Source organism: Epinephelus moara, chromosome 24 (genome assembly GCF_006386435.1).
Source record: "Epinephelus moara isolate mb chromosome 24, YSFRI_EMoa_1.0, whole genome shotgun sequence".
In the NCBI taxonomy this organism is placed as follows: domain Eukaryota; kingdom Metazoa; phylum Chordata; class Actinopteri; order Perciformes; family Serranidae; genus Epinephelus; species Epinephelus moara.
In genome coordinates this window covers 27,872,108-27,892,293 of record NC_065529.1, presented here as the reverse complement: position 1 = coordinate 27,892,293, position 20,186 = coordinate 27,872,108, and the positions used below count along the sequence as shown (strand labels likewise).

Below are 20,186 nucleotides of genomic sequence, written 5' to 3'. Positions count from 1 at the left end.
TCTTCATCCCAAGTGCCATCAGTATCCTTAACTCAACAACGTGACTGATGAGTTTTGAACCACAGACAGACAATGAGCTGATTTCATGTGTTTAAGTGTTTTGTAATGACTTTACAGTATATGTTTGTCTTACTGACTGTTTGTCTGTTTTTTACAGTGTTGTCTTTTGTGTGTGGTGAGCCGAAGAAAAGTTTCCACCCATGGTGGACAATAAAGATGTATTCTATTCTCTTACCTTCTTAATAGTGTGAAGATACGTTAATGGTTAATGGTTAACATTTTTACATTTTAATTTCAATTTTATTTATAGAGCCCAGTATCACAAATCATTTGCCTCAGAGGGTTTTACGGCAAAAACATCCCTCTGTCCTTAGACCCTCACAGTGGGTAAGGCAAAACTCCCCCAAAAACCCCTTTAATAGCAACTGAGGAGGGACCCCTCTTCCAGGACGGACAGACGTGCAATCAATCCTGCATCAGGCAGGACCTTAGCAGCAGTGCAACCACAACCCATGATCCAGGCATAGCCGCAATTCAAGGAAACCTGAGAGAAAGTGGCGCACAAAGGCTCCGGAGAAGAAGACGAGTAAATGACATGCAGTGATAGGATGGGAATATTGGCAAATGAAGAAGAACCAACACTTCAGAATCTAAGAGCAAGAAAGAGGAAAGTAGAGAAAGAGAAGGGAATTGCTGTATCATAGGAGGCCTATATCAGCCTAACTAGGGGATGGTCCAAAACAAGCCTGAGCCAGCCCTAACTATAAGCTTTATCAAAAAGGAAAGTCTGAAGTCTACTTTTAAATGTGGAGATGGTGTCTGCCTCCCGGACTGAAACAGGGAGATGGCTCCACAGGAGAGGAGCCTGATAGCTGAAGGCTCTGGCTCCCGCTTTCCATGTCGAGACAATAAGTAACCCTGCATTCTCAGAGCGCAGTGATCTGGTGGGATAATGCGGTGCTATGAGCTCGTTAAGATATGACGGAGCCTGACTTACATGTGCTCTATAAATAAGTTGACTGGACATGATGCTGATTGAACTTTCTCTGACCCCTGGTTTGTGTATGGAGAGCAAGAGATCCAGACAGAGATCGTCACCCCTCATCAATATTTACTGTAGTTACATCATGTTGTGACACACCTCCTCTGTGTGTTTCCTTTTTTTGCACTTGCTTAGCGGGCTGATCCCGGTGAGGAGCGCTGTGTGGAGTCATTCTGTGTGAGTGCCTTTACAATCAAGTAAAAGGTGAAGGATCAAGGATCATCATCATTTGAAGGAATTACTCTTTGTTAAATCCAGATCTGGAGGATTTATTCTTAGACTGTGGGCTTCTAATCTTACCTGTCACACTCGAGTGGTGAGATATTGAACATCTAGAAGCTCCAGGACAAGAAGCAACTACCTCACTACTTTTTTTAAAAAAGGATTGCATGCCATGCAGCCATCTGCTTTTTTCCCAAATGCCTCCTCCTACGTGGGCCCACATGGGGAACCCCCTCTGTCACGCACCGGCTTCATCGTGCTCTCCATCATCATGGCCTTTTTCACCGGTCCTGCCATCATACTCAACGCTACAGTGATCATTGTGTCCCTCATGCACAAGCAGCTGAGGCAGCCGCTCAACTACGCTCTGGTGAACATGGCTGTGGCTGACCTGGGCACAGCTATGACTGGAGGGGTGCTGTCTGTGGTCAACAATGCCCAGGGGTACTTCTCCCTGGGAAGAACAGGCTGCGTGATGGAGGGCTTTGCTGTGTCCTTGTTTGGTGAGTGAAAAGAGGAGAACAGGAGTTTTTTTAATTGCTTATATTATTGATTATAGTATAATGTGAATATCCCTTCCTATGTAAAACATCTTCAGTTAATTTGTAATTAATTAAAATTAGTTAAACAAACATTTAATAGGATGCCACATTTCATTTAACATAAAACAATATATATTCACGTTTCAGTTAGAAGACACCTGCCCTGCTTCCCCCATGTGTCCCTCTGACTGTCCCTTACTTGTCTGCAGGCATCACATCTCTGTGCACAGTTGCTCTGATCGCAGTGGAGAGGATGTTTGTTGTATGTAAGCCGTTGGGGCAGATGACCTTCCAAAATAAGCATGCAGCTGGAGGTATTGCCTTATCCTGGCTGTGGTCCCTCACCTGGAACTTGCCTCCCCTGTTTGGCTGGGGCAGGTATGAGCTGGAAGGCGTCGGGACGTCCTGTGCACCAGACTGGCACAGCCGAGACCCTAAAATTGTCTCCTACATCCTGGCTTACTTTGCAGTGTGTTTCGCACTTCCCTTTGCTGTCATCGTGGCATCTTACACAAAACTGATGTGGACATTACACCAGGTGAGCATTTAGACATTTGGCTTCATCACAGGGAGTGGAGAGTAAATACATGTACTCAAGTACAATTTTCAGGTACTTTACATGAGTATTTCCACTCTTAAAAAGTGAAATATTGTACTTCCTTATTAGATTTATTTGAAATCTGTAGTTAGTTACTTTTCAAAATGAGATTTAATGTAAAAATATAAGTAAATGTAAGTATATGAAATACAGTTACCTGTGGCTCCCAGTTGACAAGATAACAGTGTTGGGGCCCCTTAATTCAGATGAGTTGTTAACAACTTAATTTCCCCTCTTAATTTTCCCCCTTTTCAGATGATTTTATTATCCCTGTACTCTGCTGGGACTCAAGAATGAAGTGATAAGAATTTGGTGGTCGAAGGTTTCTGGCCATATCTCAAGAATTCATTTGCTAATTATGACAAAATTTTACACACATGTCTAATAGGATACAATGATTACGTGGTGACAGTTTATATCCAAAAGGTCAAAGGTCAGCTTTACTGTGACATCATAATGTTGTGCAAAAACACTTTGTCTAACCATTATTCAATGTCATAAGTCAGGAACAGAGAAGGGGACATTTGGTCAGAGACGGATTTGGTGACATTAATCTTGGGTGTCCACCTTGAAACTGTGATGACTGTACAGTTCTTCTGCGCTGTTGGGTTGAATTTGTAGCTTCTTTGCACCAACAAGAAGATCTCTATCAGTCCTCTGTGCTCCTCTGTCTTCACCAGACATACTGAATGAGTCTGGAGTGGACAGACATGGATGCAAACGGCAACTTGACATAAGATAAGATAAGATTGATCTTTATTGTCTCTCAAGAGAAATTCATCTTGGGCATACGAAAAAAGTGCCGGCGTCTCACATCAACACGCAGATTACAGTCACGCTTGGCTCTTTACATAAACATAAAACACAGAATACACATAGTGCATAAAATCCTAGCAGAAGTCACTGTACAGAGTAGCACAATGCTCACACACACACACACACACACACACACCTGTCATATCATCCCTTATTTATTGAGTAGCTTGATCGATAGTGGTACTAAAGAGAACTTATACCTGTTGGTGGAGGCGACAATCATGAGGCAGTAATTGTAGTTTAAATAATGTTTTGAGGCAGAAGGAGATAAAATTCCCCAATATTTTACAAAAAAAGAACAGAGAAAATCCACAATACATTTGTGTAGGATAACTTCATTTTTTTTCTTTTTTGCTCTCCCACTGATCATCTCACAATCTCCCAGATTTATCTTGTGACCCTTTGGAGGGGGCCAGAACCCGAGGTTGGGTACCACTGACGTAACTACTTAACTGGATATTCAAAATTTGCTCCAACTCAACCTGCTATAACAGTAAAATATTGCTTGCTGTTTTTCAGTATTAACAATCTTATCATACATAATTCTCTACCACTTACATGGGCACATTTTAGTGATTAAAATCTGTACTTTCACTGACGTAGGATTTTGAATGCACGATTTTACTTATAATTAAGCATTTTTATGCTGTTGTATTGCTACTTTTACTTAAAGTAACAGCGTGTATGATTCAGGGGGATTTAGTGACATCTAGCGTTGGGATTAAAGATTGCAACCTGCTGAAACTTCTTTAGGTTAGGATTCTTTCAGTGTTCCTTCTATGCTGGTAAAAACACTACCAAAAAACAACAACAACAAAAAGACTCTCATACTACTTCTTAAATTCAGCTCCTGAGAAATGGCCTTCCTCTTGTCTCAGACTGATCCTAATTTAAGATCTTAAAATGCTCTCATCCCTTTCTCACTGTAGTAATCTTTATTTGTCTGAAATACTCAGCTCTTCAGATAACAATAGAACACTTGGCTGGCTTGTAATGAGCCTGCAGAATTTCAGAAATGTGTCTCAGTGGTCAAATTGAAAGCTTAACTCAGTGTATGAAATGAAATAAAACACTTATTATATATCATTCCATTTCTGCCAATATATTCCCCTAAACCCTACACCCTGGACCTTTAAGTCAAGGAGTATCCTCCACAGTTAAGAGACTCTGCAGTCATGTGATAGTCATACTGTTATAACTACTTTAAACAACATTCTGTTACAGGTGTCAAAGCTGGCCTGTCTGGAAGGTGGTGCAGTAGCTAAAGGAGAGGTGAAGGTGGCATTCATGGTGGTTCTGATGGTCCTGACATTCCTGATCAGCTGGTTGCCTTACGCCACCCTAGCCATGGTGGTGGTCTCCAACCCTGATGTGGAGATTCACCCGCTGGTGGGCACGGTGCCTGTTTACCTGGCCAAGAGCAGCACTGTGTACAATCCTCTCATCTACATTTATCTCAACAAACAGGTACTGTAACACCACATCAAGAAAATAATTAAATTTAGAGCTAATGAACAAAAAAGGGAAAAAGCTTGCTGTGAATCAGCTCTGAATACTTCACGTCAGCACCATCTAGTGGTAGTGATGGGCAGTATATTTTGTTTTAGGGCAGTGGGAGTAAAGACAGCTGTATTTTAATTTAATAACTTTTTCTGTCCATCTGTTTTATTTGACTTGATTTCACTGTATTATCAGAACATTTTTAAAAAGGTCTTGCATCACAGGGCATACACCTCAAAACAAAAATACACAACATAACCAGAAAAACCAAAAAGCTACATATCAGTATGTTACATTTGCAGTGCAAATAATGTAATCATTGAGGCAAATTTTATCATTTTAGTGGGTTCATTTCATAGATTTCACATACTGTATACAAATCAAAAATTTAAAGTCTTTCCTTACTATAAAGTTCCTTTTTTTTTTTTTAGAGAATTTCTAATATTTTTCAAGACATTCATATATGTACATTACTATATTATAAAAAGTGTACTTTAACCAGCCTCATTTAGCATTTTTAAGTCATATGTCAACGTTAAATAAATGGAATAGATAACACTTCAGTTGTAAGCAGATAAAGGAACATTTTAAGTGTTTATTAGTGTACATTATTTGTCAATAATTACAACTTTTTCTATAAGGATATATTTTATATTATTGCAATGGTGCTACAACTTCATTAATAAACTCACAACTACATTGTAGTGTGTTACAAGCAATTAATTAAATGTTAATATACTAAATGCCCGAGTTAACAATGTGTTTCTCTTTCCCGACTTTGGCACATCATTGTTAATTATAAGTATAACATTGTTTTGCTATTTATATGATCTGGATTTGTGTTTGTATGCACAATAATGCACATTGTGGTAGCTGCTGAATGATGTCTGAATGTTTGTTAATAGGTTAAAAAAATACAGAGTATGCCTTGTGTTGGCTGAACTTTTCTCTCCCTGGCTCGTTTTGTTTTCTACAGTTTCGTAAATATGCAGTGCCCTTCCTGCTGTGTGGTAAAGATACCTCTGTGGACGATGAGGCATCAGAGGTGACGATGACTGCGGAGACTGCAACCAGCAAAGTGTCTCCTGCTTAAAATGTGCTCAGACCTGCAACTAGCCATTAAAAGATGATCTCCTGAAATGTGTGCAATTCACTTTACACTTTATTTTTGTCACCTGCTACACACACATCTGTGAAGCTATGCCTACAGTGTTTGTTTAAACTGGTTTAAACAAAGTGGTTTAAATTGTGATTACTGTATGACTTCAATTAAAAGCCTGGTCCCGTTTACAGGCCCAGTCTCTTTTACTCGCATGGTGTGGCTACACATTTTGACAAATAAAGGCCTGTTTCAATTAGAAGCCTGGTCTGGTTGCCAAGCAGTTCATTTTTTATAGAATTCTTTGGATGAATAAAACCAGATTGTTGACTGCCCACTTGATCTAATGTTAGTTAGCTGTGTAGATGGAGCATACAAATATAAATGTTTTAACTTTTGTCGATATGAAGATGCTACACATCGTTAGCTTGGTTCAGTTCATTTTACGGAGCACATGAGCACTGTAAGTCATTCAGATTTACTGGCATGACAAAAACAAGTGGTGACTCCCTTCTTCTGAAGCTGTCATAAAGTCAGAGTATGTGTCCATTCCTCAGTTACACGGAAGGTTATTTATGTTTCTTTAGTCTGTACGGGTCCACCGATCAAAGTGTTTTTCATAAAAACTAATCCAAGTTATGAATATTGTTGTAACAGGATAAAGTGGTGTTGTATCGGTATGCTAGGTGCTGTTATCCTCGGGTGCCATAACATAACTGGTATGTCATTTGAGGCCAATTTTTATTCAAGTAATATTCATACTGGTTCAAGTAAACAATTTATTTGATAGTATTTACGTCTTTGCTGAGCAACAGTTTTGTGCAAAAGGAATTAAAGGCCTGTCCCATATAGACGTATGTCCTTAATATAAACCTGTTGAGTTCAGTGATTTAATTAAGTAATAGCCCAGGCTACTAATTGAAGATTTACGAATGAAGAGATCAGAATCAGTGGAGATGAAAACAGTGTATAGTGTTCAGAATACTAATAAAGTCACCCTGATGAAGACCTTAGGGTTGAAACCTGCTGATGTTTTAATGTAAGAAGCCATGTTTTTTTTAATAAAGGCTTAATTTAAACTTATAAACTTAATTCAAATGCATTTGTTCCTGCTCCACGTGAGTGCCTGAAGTTAATTTTTTCTTCCCATGTGCTGACCCTTTTCTTCAAGAGCACCTGCGTTTTTTGATGATAAAGACAGTCTTCTAGCACACTTCTACCTCGTCCTGCAAAGTATCTGGTGTTTGTTCTGTAAGAAGTGCAGAGTACAAATAAATGAGAACAGTAATTCAGCATAAGTTTATTCAATGATGATCAATAGAAAATAAAATATCAGTATCGATTCAAATAAAGTCAAGGCCAAAATAAAATGAAAAATACAAAAAAATGTATTGATACAAAACCTAGAAGGTTATAGTAAAGCATTTGCTACTAAGAGAAATGATGTTTACCGAATAAAAACATTAAGGAGCAAATATCAAGACTTTCAAGTAGAGAACATTACCATGGGTCTTTCCATACTTTTGTACATATTTTACATTATCTTCTATTTTAATACAGCTTTCATCAGAACATTAATAGTTGTAATAGTAATTATAATCAGAACAATATGAAGAAAACTAATAGAAACGTTCAAATCAATATGTGTTTCTCTGTAAACTGGTACTTTACCATTTTAATTTTTTTCCCTACCTGCAAACAGAGAAACAGTGCACCTTGAAAATATTTTTTTTAATACTCTTTCATTCCCAGCATTGTAAGGTGAGGTGTAAATGACAAATATAGATTCCACTAAACCATACACACAGTCACAAAAAGTACAAAATTGTCTCACCTTAATACACAAATCTGTTTAGAAAAAGGAGAAACAAAAGCACTATACAGTTACTTGTGCAAAGACAAACAGCTATGTGCTAATATTTAAATACCATTGGTATAGACTGAACCAAATCTTTATTTTCTTTTTTCAGGAATCCCTGACATGAGGTAAAAGTAAGTTCTTTTCATCTTTAGTTTAACACAACTTTTAAAAGTGTTTACAAAATAATGCATATCTTCAGTTCATCAGTACTGTAATTGCTACGAATAGTACAATGTGCCTGTTATGTGCATTGGTCCTTTTATATGACAGTCATCAACAAAAAGGACTAGAACACATTTTTTTTTTACTCACAAACAATTCAAAGAGCCCTTTCAATGTGCACACAAAATGGAAAACCTACATTTTCATGACAGTATTCGGTTGAATTAGAGTACAGTACGCACTCGCCTACAAATCAAACACTCATGAACGACACATTAACCCTAAATATCCTTGGTGCTAATTCAAACTCTCCATGGTAATGCCTGAAAAAGCCCACTTCAGTTGATTTAGTCCAGTATCCGCATTGTAACAGATCAATAAATGAGAAAAACTAAAAGATATTTTGTCGTCTCGTGTTCCAACTTGTGGGCTTCAGTTGCTCCTTTTTATGCATCCAGGGTGAGTTTTCCCTCCTAGTCTCATTAATAAACATGATTAGGGGAGAAAAACACAAAGTCCAGGCCTAATCTCTTTCAAAGACTCCACTGTGGGACACTGTGACAGACAGAGAAGTTGAGACAATGATATGTTGTCACCGTTGCCTAACGAGGTATACTGTATGCAGGAACCAGGCAGGCTGAGAGAGAAAGGGGCGGGGGGTTAGTATTGCTTAGCCTCTCTCCAGCATCCTGACACCAGGACACCCTCTGTCCCTCCACCTACAACACACGTTGGACTGTTTCTGACCTTTGGATGTGTGCATGTGTCTCCTGCCACCACAGGCTGCGAGGCCTCACACACTACATGAAGGCTAAGATGTGATTGCCAAGATTCAGTACAAAGGTTTGAATGGAATTACACCATCAACAAAGAGTATGTCATGGAAAATCCCAGCACAATTAAATTTATCCCTGTTATTACCATCTATCGTTTTTCGTTCTTTCAGCAGCAAAAAGGCATTTCAGTAGGGGCTGACGGAACCTAGGTTTGACTCTGAAACCAACTAAAAAAGCAGCATTGTTAATGCACTATGCATTTTAAAATCCTTGTGCATGCCCTGCACAAAATATGCAAACAAATGTGTTCGTCACATCTGTATAAAATTTCAGCGCTGGATCCTTGAGGCTTGCCTTCTAAAAATGCTCCGTTAAAGGGGGCTTAACCTTATGCAACTGGTGTTGGTTTAATGAAGTAACACGTGTACTCCTAAGCTAAGAAATCAAAGCCATTTGCATATCTTGTGCAGTAGTGTTGTCACACAAGCGGAACCTCTTAAAAATGCTGTTTTCGTAGGCAAAATAAAGGGTGCATATTAGCAAAAAAATAAAAGGCAAATAAATACCAGAATCTTGTACCTAATAAAATAATGCAAGTCTGCTTTTATAGCATAACAGGAGTCACAAGGGTCCATATTGCTGATCTTTTAAATGATACATAATTACAAAATATAGAATATCTCTTTACAAAGTTTCTTTTGTTATATAATACAATTTACAGCATATCAACTATGAAATATTAATCAGGATATTCTAAAATTTTTAAAATAACCTGCCTGCTAGTGCATTTATCACAAATGCTTTTGTCGCTTCAAAAGTACATATCTCAAGTTGAATGATGCTATAAGTAGGACAGTTAGTTCCTGCATAATCTGGTACGACTCTACTGGTGCTCTTCACTTTTTGACTCAGCTGTAGCAATCCTTAAACGCTCTGTCTGCTCTAACAACAAAGGGATCAGGTCATACTAATGACTACAGGGAGGAGATATGCCTTTCTATGCTTGCATTGAAAACTTGCATGATATGCCAAACCTTAATAAAGTGACCGAGGTAATGACATCGTACATCTGATTGTCATCACCTTTAGAGACCCGCCCTAGAGAGTATCTCACACCTTTGCCAATTGGTCCATCTTTCACTGGCATCAATATCCTCATCTCTGATTGGCTGCAGGCTGAACCTGGACGTCACCTCCAGCTTGAGGCCTTCGACAGGAGGGTGCAGTCAGTCCCTCTGTGCTCAGCAGGGATGGTATCTGGCTCTATGCTGTGACCTCCTCTTCTGGCAGGTGGAGAACAATTAAATGAACGGGACTAATGTGTCTCTCTTCTATATGCCTTTTCTCTTCAATGTAAAAGGCACTTCTTTTGGTCAGAGCCAACAGATGCATGTCTTTTTTTGAAATTTTCGCTGATTGTAGTCTGATAAGGTTCTAAACTGCAGATTTCTCCAGCCACTGCTATAAAGTCGTGATGCAGATCATCTCATCTGCCAGGTCCTCCTCGTAAGGAGCTCTCGGCTCTGTCTCTGGCTCCTCGTCGCTGTAGCTGGCTGCCGTGTCCTGCAGTTCATAGTCCCTTGGAGTCAGAAGGGGGAACACGTTGACCCCGTTGACGCTCGGGGCCATCCCTCCGTTCAGCAGGTGGCTGGCTGCACTCTCCATCTCATCTATCGTCATCTCACACGCATCTGCTATCTCATGCTTTGTGGCAGCAACAAACTTGGGATCCTTGGCGTATCTCCCAAGCCCTTCAGATATCAAAACCTGCTCGACAGAACGACAGGACAAATATGTTACCGTGGGTTTCTGCAATCTTGTTTTACTTATCTTGCTTGTCACAATGTTTTGACAGCAGCATAAATCTACAAATGTGCCTGCACTCTTACAAATAAAGGTGCTTACTAGAACAACACAGGGCTCTTCTGCTTGTCTCCATCGGAAAACCCTTTTTGGTTCCTGGTAAACACTTTTATAAGGGTTACACCTTTATAAAAAGAGGGTTCTACCTACCTTTCAGAGGGTTCTACCTACCTATGTTGGGTAGAGGGTTCTACCCAGCATAAAGAGTTTTACCTAAAACCATCTGTGAAAGGTTCCACCCAGAGCCCCCTATGAGAGGTTCTGCAGAAAACCCTTCTATGGTGCAATGCGTCCACCCAGAGCCCCTCTAGGGGTTCTATCCAGGACCTTTCTATCTGCTGACAGTGCTAACAAGAATCCATCCAGGTGCTCCTAGGGAGAACTCTTTAATAGTCCAAGGGTTTCATCTAAAACCCACCAAACGGGTTCTTTTGAGAATGTCTTCATACTCGACCAGCAGCCTTGGGCTTCATGAGGTTCCAAAAGTAAAAGATGGAGATTTTGTGAAATCCCTGCTACGACAGACTTTACTATTTCAGTGGTTCATTGGGGTTGGGAACTGAAACTTGGTTTCAAATTAGAACCAAAATGCCAAGTGATGGTTAAAAAAATAAGGATTTCGGCAGACCATGTGGTATAGTCTGGCATGAAATGATGGTAAAATATCGGCTATGGCAGAACACAAGTGAATGGATTGATTAAAGGGATTCCTACATTTAAAAATACCATTTGAGACATGACTAAACTTTAAATATTTCAAGGTCAAGATTTTCTAAAACCCATTCAACAGCCCTTGAAGAACCCTTTCTTCCAAAAAGAGTTCTTCAGAAGCAAATGGTTCTGAGTAGAAACTCCGCACATCAGGAAAAACCCTTTCAAAACCCTCACATTACACACATTATGAGTCACGCACACCTCTCCTCTCCCTACATCCCGTCCAAGCATCAAACTCACCGCTTCCACAAGGCTGGTGGCGCTGCCTCTCTTCTGGTGGTACTGGTTGTGGTACTCAGGTGGCACCTGCAGGTGTACAGGTGAGTATGTCCTCTGAGAGAACTCGGGGTCGTCTGTGTACCAGGAGCTCTTGCGCACAGACACTTGGCTGCTAGCAGCACTTTCCCTGTGTGGGTGGTCCACACGGATGAGGGGGGTGTAGTATGGTGACTGGTCTTTACTGGCCGGTGTGGCGGGGGGAGTGGCCCAGGAGCGGGTGGAGCGGGTCGGGGAGAGGCGGTGGGCTCTGCTGGAGTCCAGGCCTGCTACAGCCATAACCTGATGGTTCAGGATATACACACTTTATATACAGCTACACAGTAGGCAGTTGTAGCACACAGTCAAGTTGCCATCTAAAGAAAGACACCTTTCATATAATTTAATTTAGGGACTGAGGGAAGTAATAAATTAATAAATGAATTCCAAAATGTGCCACAGTGATGAAAACAATGTAAGTGAGCAAACAGTACAGGTGAGACTTGTGCCTGTGTTACCTGGTGCTGCATAAGGTGCAGTGGTAGAGCAGTACGCTGATGTGGAAGCTCGTCCTGGCTACTTTGTCTGCGCAGACACTCAAAGTTGAAGGATGGTCTCCTGTGACCTGAACGAGTGAGGAGTGGACCAGTGAGTGACCTCATGCAGGAAGCTTTGACAGCATGCAAACACTCAAGGAATATGAAACCAGTGTGTGTGTGTGTGTGTGTGTGTGTGGGGGGGGGGGGGGGGGGGGGGGGGTAAATCATACAGTGAGTGTTAAATGTGCATTTAGTGGAGTGACTGATGACTACGAAAGCTGTTTAATGACTTCTTTAGAGCTGCATTATGTAACTTAAGTGGGATTTATACTTCTTTGTTGAATTAACGCCATAGCACCTCCCCAGAAATATAACTACATGTTGTGGCGACACAGACCTACTGTCTATTTTTATAAGCTGAAACCATTTCCCTCAGTGGAAACCAAGCTTTTATTTACTTTTATTTCACAGTTAAGAAACAATAAATTATGAAGACAACAAAGCCTCCACAAAATAGCATTTTATGACTTGGGTGTTATTCAACCTGGCTTCATATGAGTAGAAGAAATCCTCACTAGTCACTAGGCTAATTTATACCATGGGCCATGGGCTTGTGCTAATAACTTTAGCATGGTTTTTTTGTTTGGAAAAGTATGACAGTTGTTTTGTTGGTGAACTTTATAATGTTGTAATGGAGCCGAAATTTGTAACCTTTGTTAAATGTTGCTGTTGTTCCTGAATTCATATGAGAAGAGGAAAAGTTTGCTAACTGCTAGGAGAATTTATACAGTGTAAAATGCCATAGGCGTGTGCTAAAACATTAGCATGTTGTGTTTGTGGCGGAAATGTGTCCGGCAAAAGACAAGTGTTTATCTGTGAATGCTGGAAATTTGTGTACTAGTGTTTGAAACTGTCGCTATTAGGCCATATTTAATGTGTGTTTTGAATCAACTAAACTTTACAGCACTTCAACTCCACCACTTCATACACCAAATTGTATGAAGACGTGTGTAAGTTAACCATGCTGCAGGATAAAAGAAGGTAACACACCTTGAGGCGTGGCAGGAAGCAACCGTCTCTTTGGTGACCTCCGTGAGTCGCGGTAGAGAGGCTGCTCATCATCGTCATAGTAACTGTCAGGGTGATGGTAACCTTTGGGAGTCTCATACTCTGTGTCACTGTTCTGATACCTGCCAACGTATAACATAAAGAGCATGTTTGACAGCAACAGTTTTGCACACTCGATCTCAGATCACTTTTATTTATATATCTTTAAATACGTCTCCTATCCTGAGCAGGGTACAACTGTACGTACGTCTGCTACATAAATCAGAGAGATAAATACCTGTCCCCTGACAGCATACTGTCGTCTTCATAAAACTCCTCCCCGCTGTAATACTCCCCAGAGAAGCGGTCCTCATCAAACTCCTCCTCTCTACGGATGGTGGGGTGGCGTCCATCGACTCCATGGGACCTGATGAGAGGTCAGGGCACAGGGGTCAGAGCGTGCACACTGCCGCTGCACAGTAACTGGCATAGGGCCATGCACTGCCATGCAGACGCAAGCCTCCAGGGGGTAGCGATGCAACTAAGCACCCATATAAATATTAACCACAGCCAGATCATGACAACAGGCAAAAGATTCCAGTCATCTAAACATCCCAACCACTTTGACTTCCTTCATTAAAACACAGATCTGCTCTAGAGTGAATTAAGAGTAGGACTTTTGAGGATTTGAGTATAAAACACAGTGACTAAAAGTGCTTTTAAAAAAAAAATCATTCTCATACATGTCCTTGTTTTCGAGCATCTGGGTCCTTCTTCAAAGCAAGCAAGTCACTTTGACACATGCATAAAGCAGGGCTGCTCTCAGCGATATGCTGGCCACTAACATCATGTGATTCCTACTTTAAAGGATCGGCACAAGTGCATCATAACAAAGGCAGATAACAACCAGACAAATGACTGGCCAGCATATAGCACATAACACTGACTTAGCAAGGATGCAACCATTCCCTGATCCAAAACCAAGTCAAAAAGAAACAAATAAACATAAAAATAAAGTCCTTGTTTTGCTGTGGAGACATACTGCTGGAGCCAAACCTAGAAAAGCAACATACCTAACATAGGTCTCATAGTAGCGCCTTCTGTCCAAGAAAGCAGAGGATGGTTGAGAGAAAGCATTTTGGTTAGGAAGGAGAAAGGGAGGAGAGAACACAGAGAAAAAGGGGCAGAGAAAGCATGACATATATATATATCATACAGTATATGAAACATATACAGCATTCTCATATATATGTATGAGGAGGAGAGAGCGTGATGGCGGATGTCGACTCCAGTGTTGGTTGACAATTCCATTTTCTACTCTTAAGATAAGAAACAAACTAAAAGCCATTTCTCTTTCGTAAAGTGGCAGCAATGGAATTGTCCCCCAAACTTATTGGGTACTAAAGAAAAACAGGCCCAATACTGGAGCGGCTGACTAAACAGAGCATGGGAAATCAGGAGATAAGTGCACTATTGATCACTTATGAAATTAACTGTCAGTATGAGAGTGGGCTCGTGATCCATTATGGAGTGAAGGGTTTACAGTACAATAAAGGTTTGTGAAAAGGGAAGGTTTGATAAGAAGCTGGGTCCTGCCTGTGGGAAGAAATACTCATGCAACAGATAATGTCCTTCTGGCTGCAGTGAGTTCTCAATGCATAGAAACTGTTTATTTTTTTTTTTAATTTCCTCAGTAATGTGCTGTCATAAGATAGCTGCATGAAATCACTTAGAAACAAAATTAATTTTAAAACTTCCACAATAGTTTCTCTTCTCTATATATTGAATTTTGACATTCTGGCAATTTCAGGAATAAGAGCACACCACCAAACAAAATGTGTTCAGAGACACAGGGTGCACAGATATTTCAGACTCTACAGCTGATGTTTAATATATTTCTGCGGCAGATCACAGGCTGATGATCAGTGCGTGGTTACCTTTGACCCTGGGGTGTCCGGGGCTTGTCGTAGTCATAGTAGGAGCTGCGAAGACCTGGATAGCCATTGGGAGGTGCATGCTCGTAGTAACGATGGTGTCCTCCATTGGGAAGACTGGAAACGTTGGCGTTGTTGAGGTTGATGTTGGTGGACTTGGGAGACTTGCCGTAGGAGTTGTGGTGGCGGTGGTGATGGTGGTGGTGGTGGTGATGGTGGTTGGGGTGGGACATTGCGTTGGCTCGAGACAGGCGCCCCACCGGCTGCTCCATGTGGGCGTAGTGAGGTGGAGGCTGCACCTGCAGCGGACGCTGGGTGGCGTTGGTCTGGTGGCCGTTGGATCGCCGATGACCTCCATTCATGAGGTGGTTACCAAAGAGTCCGCCGTTACGCTGTAAAGGAACGCTCAAAGTAAAACCACCAGAGCTTCTACGTCTTACAAAGCAGCAGAATCAATGTACAATTGATGTTAAGTCTTAGGGCTGATTTTGTTTTCAGACAGCTCGTTGTCATTCCCAGGGCCTCAAAAACGGCAGCTTTGTCAGCGTCTGATTCAGACACACAAGGCATCCTTTAGTAGGTGGTGGATGGGTCAAACACTGACACACCATCCCTGAGAGTCCAACGCTGACGCTAGAGGGGTACGTTAGGAGTCATTTTGAAGAGTGAAGCCACTGACAAAGCTATATGTATGCTGTATTTGACGAGCTGGGAGTGACAACGTGTTGTTTCAGAAATTGTATGAGCAAAAAGAGGTTCAGAAGCTGGTTTCATGACACATGATGTGAGCAAAAATGAATGTACTGTTTGTAGTGTTGGAACTGAAATGGAGAAAAAACAAAGGAAGCTAAAATAAACCAAATGAACAAACAGCTACATATTGTAGCAATATAAACTAGAGACATTACATCTACTGCATATTTAGCTGATTAATATTTCCTCTTATAAAGAGCTTTTTATATGGAAAACACCATTAAGTAACTTTACAAGCACATTATTGAAATTTTGCCACAGACATTCCTCCTGTCATGTAAAATCAAAGCAGTTACCCTATAAATTTCCTCGTCTTCCTCTGGAATAAAGTCTACTAGCTCGTCATCTTGCAGATCACATGATATCGCTCGGCGAATTTCGGGCCCAATATCATGCAGCGTGCGAAGGCCAGCCTGTAACCATGACAATAAGAGGGCTAAACGCTCCAGCGGTAACCTTCATCTTACAGCTCACAGTAGGCAATCTGACATCACACAGTCACAACCACCACACATACTGGGCATACACACACCTGTGCTGGAATATGCAACACCTGACATTTACAGTACTGACAGACTGTGAGAGATGAGAACACACAGACAGACAAATGTGCTCTCCTGAATGCAGCCTGCTGTGAGGATTACTCTGCGGGAATGTCTCGTGCAGCGTCCAGCTGTGCTTTGTCTCACATGTGCTGCAGTGAGAGCGTAATTACTTTTCTTCCTTTCCTTCACTTTGTAGGTGCACTTAACCAAATTAGCACAATATACACAAAAATGTCATTTTACATAAATTAAAACTGGTCATGTTTACTGTCTGACAATGATATATGGGAGTATGTTGTGGCCATATATCATACATTATAAGGTAACAGAAATGGCGACAAGCTTTGCATGTGAATTTCATGAGTCGATGAGTGGATCGTGATGCACAGAAAACACATGAAATGATTTCTGGAGACGATGACACACGCTTAACATCAACATCTATGATATTTAAAGACGCAGAGACACAAATAACACATTTACACATTAAAAAACATTAAAGAAAATACACAGTAACAGATTCATACTGTACACCAAGATCATGAACGCCCTGCTGGATCATAAACCATAACATTAGCACACTCAATGATATTTGAATGAAATGTACAAAGACACATTTTACAGACTTGACACAACAGATTTGCAATGCTCGCTCATAAATCCATGTCTTCACACAATTTCAAACAGCCTCTCTCCTCTCTCTCATAGATAACACACACACACAAACACTGTGATACTCACCTGTAGGGCGATGGCCGTGTTGTTCTGCGACGGGTGAGCACCCACCAGGCCTTCCTCTTTACGTTTCTTGAATTTCCTAAAGTAGTCCTGTATCAGGAAGGTGGCATAGAACTTCCCCACGGTTACCTCATCATCTGAGTGAACAGACCACACAAATGCTTCCTGTGTCAGCAGGTCACTACACACAGCACCCTGGGAGAGAGAGGGAGAGGCTCTTCTCCTCCCTCGTTCATTCTCCTAAAAGATCGTCGGTCCATCAGCTCAGGACTGCAGACAAGTGAGGCACTCTTAAACCCCCAATCAACCAAAATTATCCAAATTATATACATCCATCTTGATGGTGTATATACTGTACCTCAATTTGCACCACATGAGATCCTTCGCTGTGTTTCAGAAAGAACAGAAAATCAAATATTTGCTACTAAACCTCCATGTTGGGGTTTGTGTGTTTATAAATCTGAACAGCTTTGGGTGACAAATAAAAGAGGAGATCTTCTACATTATATGTATGTTTGATTTTAAATTGGATGGATTTAATTTTACAATATGACCCATTACAGTTGTGAGTATCTATTTTAACTTCTCTGCCTCTTCCTCCTTAACTTTGTCTACTGATGAAGAGGACAGAATCAAAGTCAGATAGACTACAAATAAACAGTATGAGTAGAAAATACTGCTACTGTCCAATTAGCAGTGCGTAACTAGCAACTTCCATTCATTTAGCTTTAAGACACTTTTAAGGGATGCACCGATTCATTGGCCGAACATCAGTATCAGACGATATTCGCCTTACTGACTGTCATCAGCACTATCAGCAAGAGAGATGACACTGACTGATGGCAGCGGCCGATGTTTTTCTGTTGTGTCACATCAATTTTGTGAAGGCAAAAAGCAGGGCTCAAGACTAACAGTGTCCTGTCATCCCGCGACAATTTAAAATGTGTTTGGGACAAACAGAGATCTTCCCTGGGATGCCGGCGGGACAAAAGGACACAGTAAACTCACTATCGTCACATCAGAGGACACACCCTGTTGTTTCCCTGATAATGCTTCATTGTGAACAACAAATTCGTGTTGAAATCAGCAGAAATGTAAGTGCTGGTGGCTGGAACTAGATTTAAGAGGTTGCATTGAGTTACCGTGTGATGTGTTCAAGGTCTACTCAGTCAAGATTAATACTGTACGAAAGTAAATTATAACATTATCACGATGTGTTCAAATGTAATCTTGTAAAACTAAGTTTGTTTTGTAAGAAACTTGAATAAATACAGCTGTTTACAGGAAAAATGTGATGATGTTTTCAAAGCAATATCAAATAGACATAAGAGAGGGAATTATGATATAAGAAGTAGAATTACTGCCTTTACATTGTATGCCTCCGTGAACCAGTCAAGTTGCAGTTATAATTTAGATCCTTGTCTGTGCAGAGTAATATGTAGCCATGACAGTTGACAGTGCTTCAGATGTCGCTGCAGAGAAGCTGCAAATTCTATGATGTGGATGTTTTCACACAACTCTTCAACCCGGCAGCACAGAAAATCTCTACAATCAGCACAGTTTCAAGATGGACGCCCAAGATTAGTGTCACCAATTCAGTATCTGACCAAACGTCTCCCCCTCTGTTCCTGAGTTATGACGCTGAAAAATGGCCAGAAAAAGTATTTTTCCAGAACACTATGATGTCACAGTGAAGTTGACCTTTGACCTTTTGGATATAAAATGTTATCACTTCATCATTTTATCCTACTAGATGATTGCTTAAATTTTTTTTATAGTATTTAGAGTTATAGCCAAAAATGTGTTTTGTGATGTCACAGTGATCTATGAGACCTTTGACCACTAACATCTAATCAGTTCATCGTTGGGTCCAAGTGGTCATTTGTGCCAAATTTGAAGAAATTCCCTCACGGTGGTCTTGAGATATTGCTGGGGGGTTTTTTCATGGCAAGCCTGGGGTGGGGGGCTTCAAACCCTGGGGTGGGGGAGCTCTTCTGTGCAACGTTTGCATGTTCTCCCCATGTCAGTGTGGGTTTTCTGCGGGTTCCCTGCCACTGTCCAAAGACATGCAGGTTAACTGGTGACTCTAAATTGTCTGTAGGTGTGAATGTGAGCATGAACGGTTGTCTGTCTCTATGTGTCAGCCCTGTGATAGTCTGGCGACCTGTCCAGGGTGTACCCTGCCTCTCGCCCAATGTCAGCTGGGATAGGCTCCAGCCCCCCCATGATCCCTAACAGTTGGTACGAAAAATGAATGAATAAATGAATGATTTTTTTATGTGAAAGGTTATATTCAAGGTTGTTTTATAAATTAGTATGATTGAATTTGTGCTCATTTAAACACAGTGTAATGATGGGCTGAATTACTATAAAACAGTTCAGCTACTTTTAATAATGAAGATCTCTTTGTTTCCCTGGCAAAAATGGGGAATAAATAACAAATCCAAAATAAACAACAACAAAAAAACACCGGTATCAGCCCAGAATTTAACAATCGGTGCATTCCTATTTTATGTTGTGTTTTTTTTTTCAATTAATTCAATTTTTAAAATATATTTTATTGGGAGACAGGAGAATGTATGAATCACATTCTTGTCAAAAATCTCCAAAAATGCCTTTAAATTTACTACATTAGCACATGCAAGCAAGCAGATCTACAGTATGCATCATACATGTCAGTATGTTTGCGTAAATTCACCTGTTTGTGCTCATGTATGCCTTTTTGTCATATGGCGTGTGTTAGCTAGTGAGTCTTGTATTTAGGGCATGTTCTTGCATGTATTTTTTGTCCCATTGGAATTGTTTTGATTTATTTTAAGAGTGTGTGAGAATCATTCTGAAGCAGGGGTCTGAATCACTTTGAACAAGCACGCTGGGGACAGAGATCGGAGAGAGAGGCAACACTAGTTCCATGCCACCACCCTAAAACAGAACTGCTTCAGAATATTCTGAAGTGCCTCAGAGTTTTGGATACAGAGATATAAGAGTGTGAGAAGAATAAGCTGTGGAAGCTCAAGCGGTGAGAAAAAGGACAGAGATTAAGACAACTGAGTGAGTCGGAGAAATTGAGAACAGACAGAGAGAGGAGACAGATAAATAAGAAGAGAGACAGAGATTAGTGAGGAAGACAGAGCATGCACTTGCACAGTGGTCTATACGGCCATGCAAGCCTAAAGCCCA

At 40.7% G+C, this 20,186-nt stretch overlaps 2 protein-coding genes across 3 annotated transcripts in view; one reads left to right on the top strand and one right to left on the bottom strand.

The window, feature by feature from the left end:
• Positions 1 to 1,116: 1,116 nt before the first annotated feature.
• Positions 1,117 to 6,040, top strand: LOC126386203 (parapinopsin-like). Its single transcript, XM_050038396.1, has 4 exons — positions 1,117 to 1,767; positions 2,016 to 2,344; positions 4,445 to 4,687; positions 5,697 to 6,040. The coding sequence occupies exons 1-4, from the start codon at positions 1,437 to 1,439 to the stop codon at positions 5,811 to 5,813; spliced, it is 1,020 nt and encodes a 339-aa protein (XP_049894353.1). The 5' UTR covers positions 1,117 to 1,436; the 3' UTR covers positions 5,814 to 6,040.
• A 1,067-nt stretch (positions 6,041 to 7,107) lies between these two features.
• Positions 7,108 to 20,186, bottom strand: part of cacna1da (calcium channel, voltage-dependent, L type, alpha 1D subunit, a) — an 89,610-nt gene continuing 76,531 nt past the window's right edge. For both annotated transcript variants that reach the window (XM_050038035.1, XM_050038036.1), the window contains 9 exons: positions 17,010 to 17,143; positions 16,020 to 16,136; positions 14,974 to 15,362; positions 14,110 to 14,136; positions 13,335 to 13,463; positions 13,040 to 13,179; positions 11,969 to 12,075; positions 11,436 to 11,753; positions 7,108 to 10,385 (listed from right to left, as the gene is read on the bottom strand). In XM_050038035.1, the coding sequence (XP_049893992.1) occupies positions 10,080 to 10,385; positions 11,436 to 11,753; positions 11,969 to 12,075; positions 13,040 to 13,179; positions 13,335 to 13,463; positions 14,110 to 14,136; positions 14,974 to 15,362; positions 16,020 to 16,136; positions 17,010 to 17,143 (1,667 nt within the window). In that variant the 3' untranslated portion in view covers positions 7,108 to 10,079. The remainder of the gene's footprint in view (positions 10,386 to 11,435; positions 11,754 to 11,968; positions 12,076 to 13,039; positions 13,180 to 13,334; positions 13,464 to 14,109; positions 14,137 to 14,973; positions 15,363 to 16,019; positions 16,137 to 17,009; positions 17,144 to 20,186) is intronic.

Coding starts and splice junctions, on each gene's coding strand:
- LOC126386203 (XM_050038396.1), top strand. CDS start 1,437: ATGCAGCCATCTGCTTTTTTCCCAAATGCCTCCTCCTACGTGGGCCCA. Junction 1,768..2,015: donor CTTTGCTGTGTCCTTGTTTG/GTGAGTGAAAAG, acceptor ACTTGTCTGCAG/GCATCACATCTCTGTGCACA. Junction 4,688..5,696: donor ACATTTATCTCAACAAACAG/GTACTGTAACAC, acceptor TGTTTTCTACAG/TTTCGTAAATATGCAGTGCC.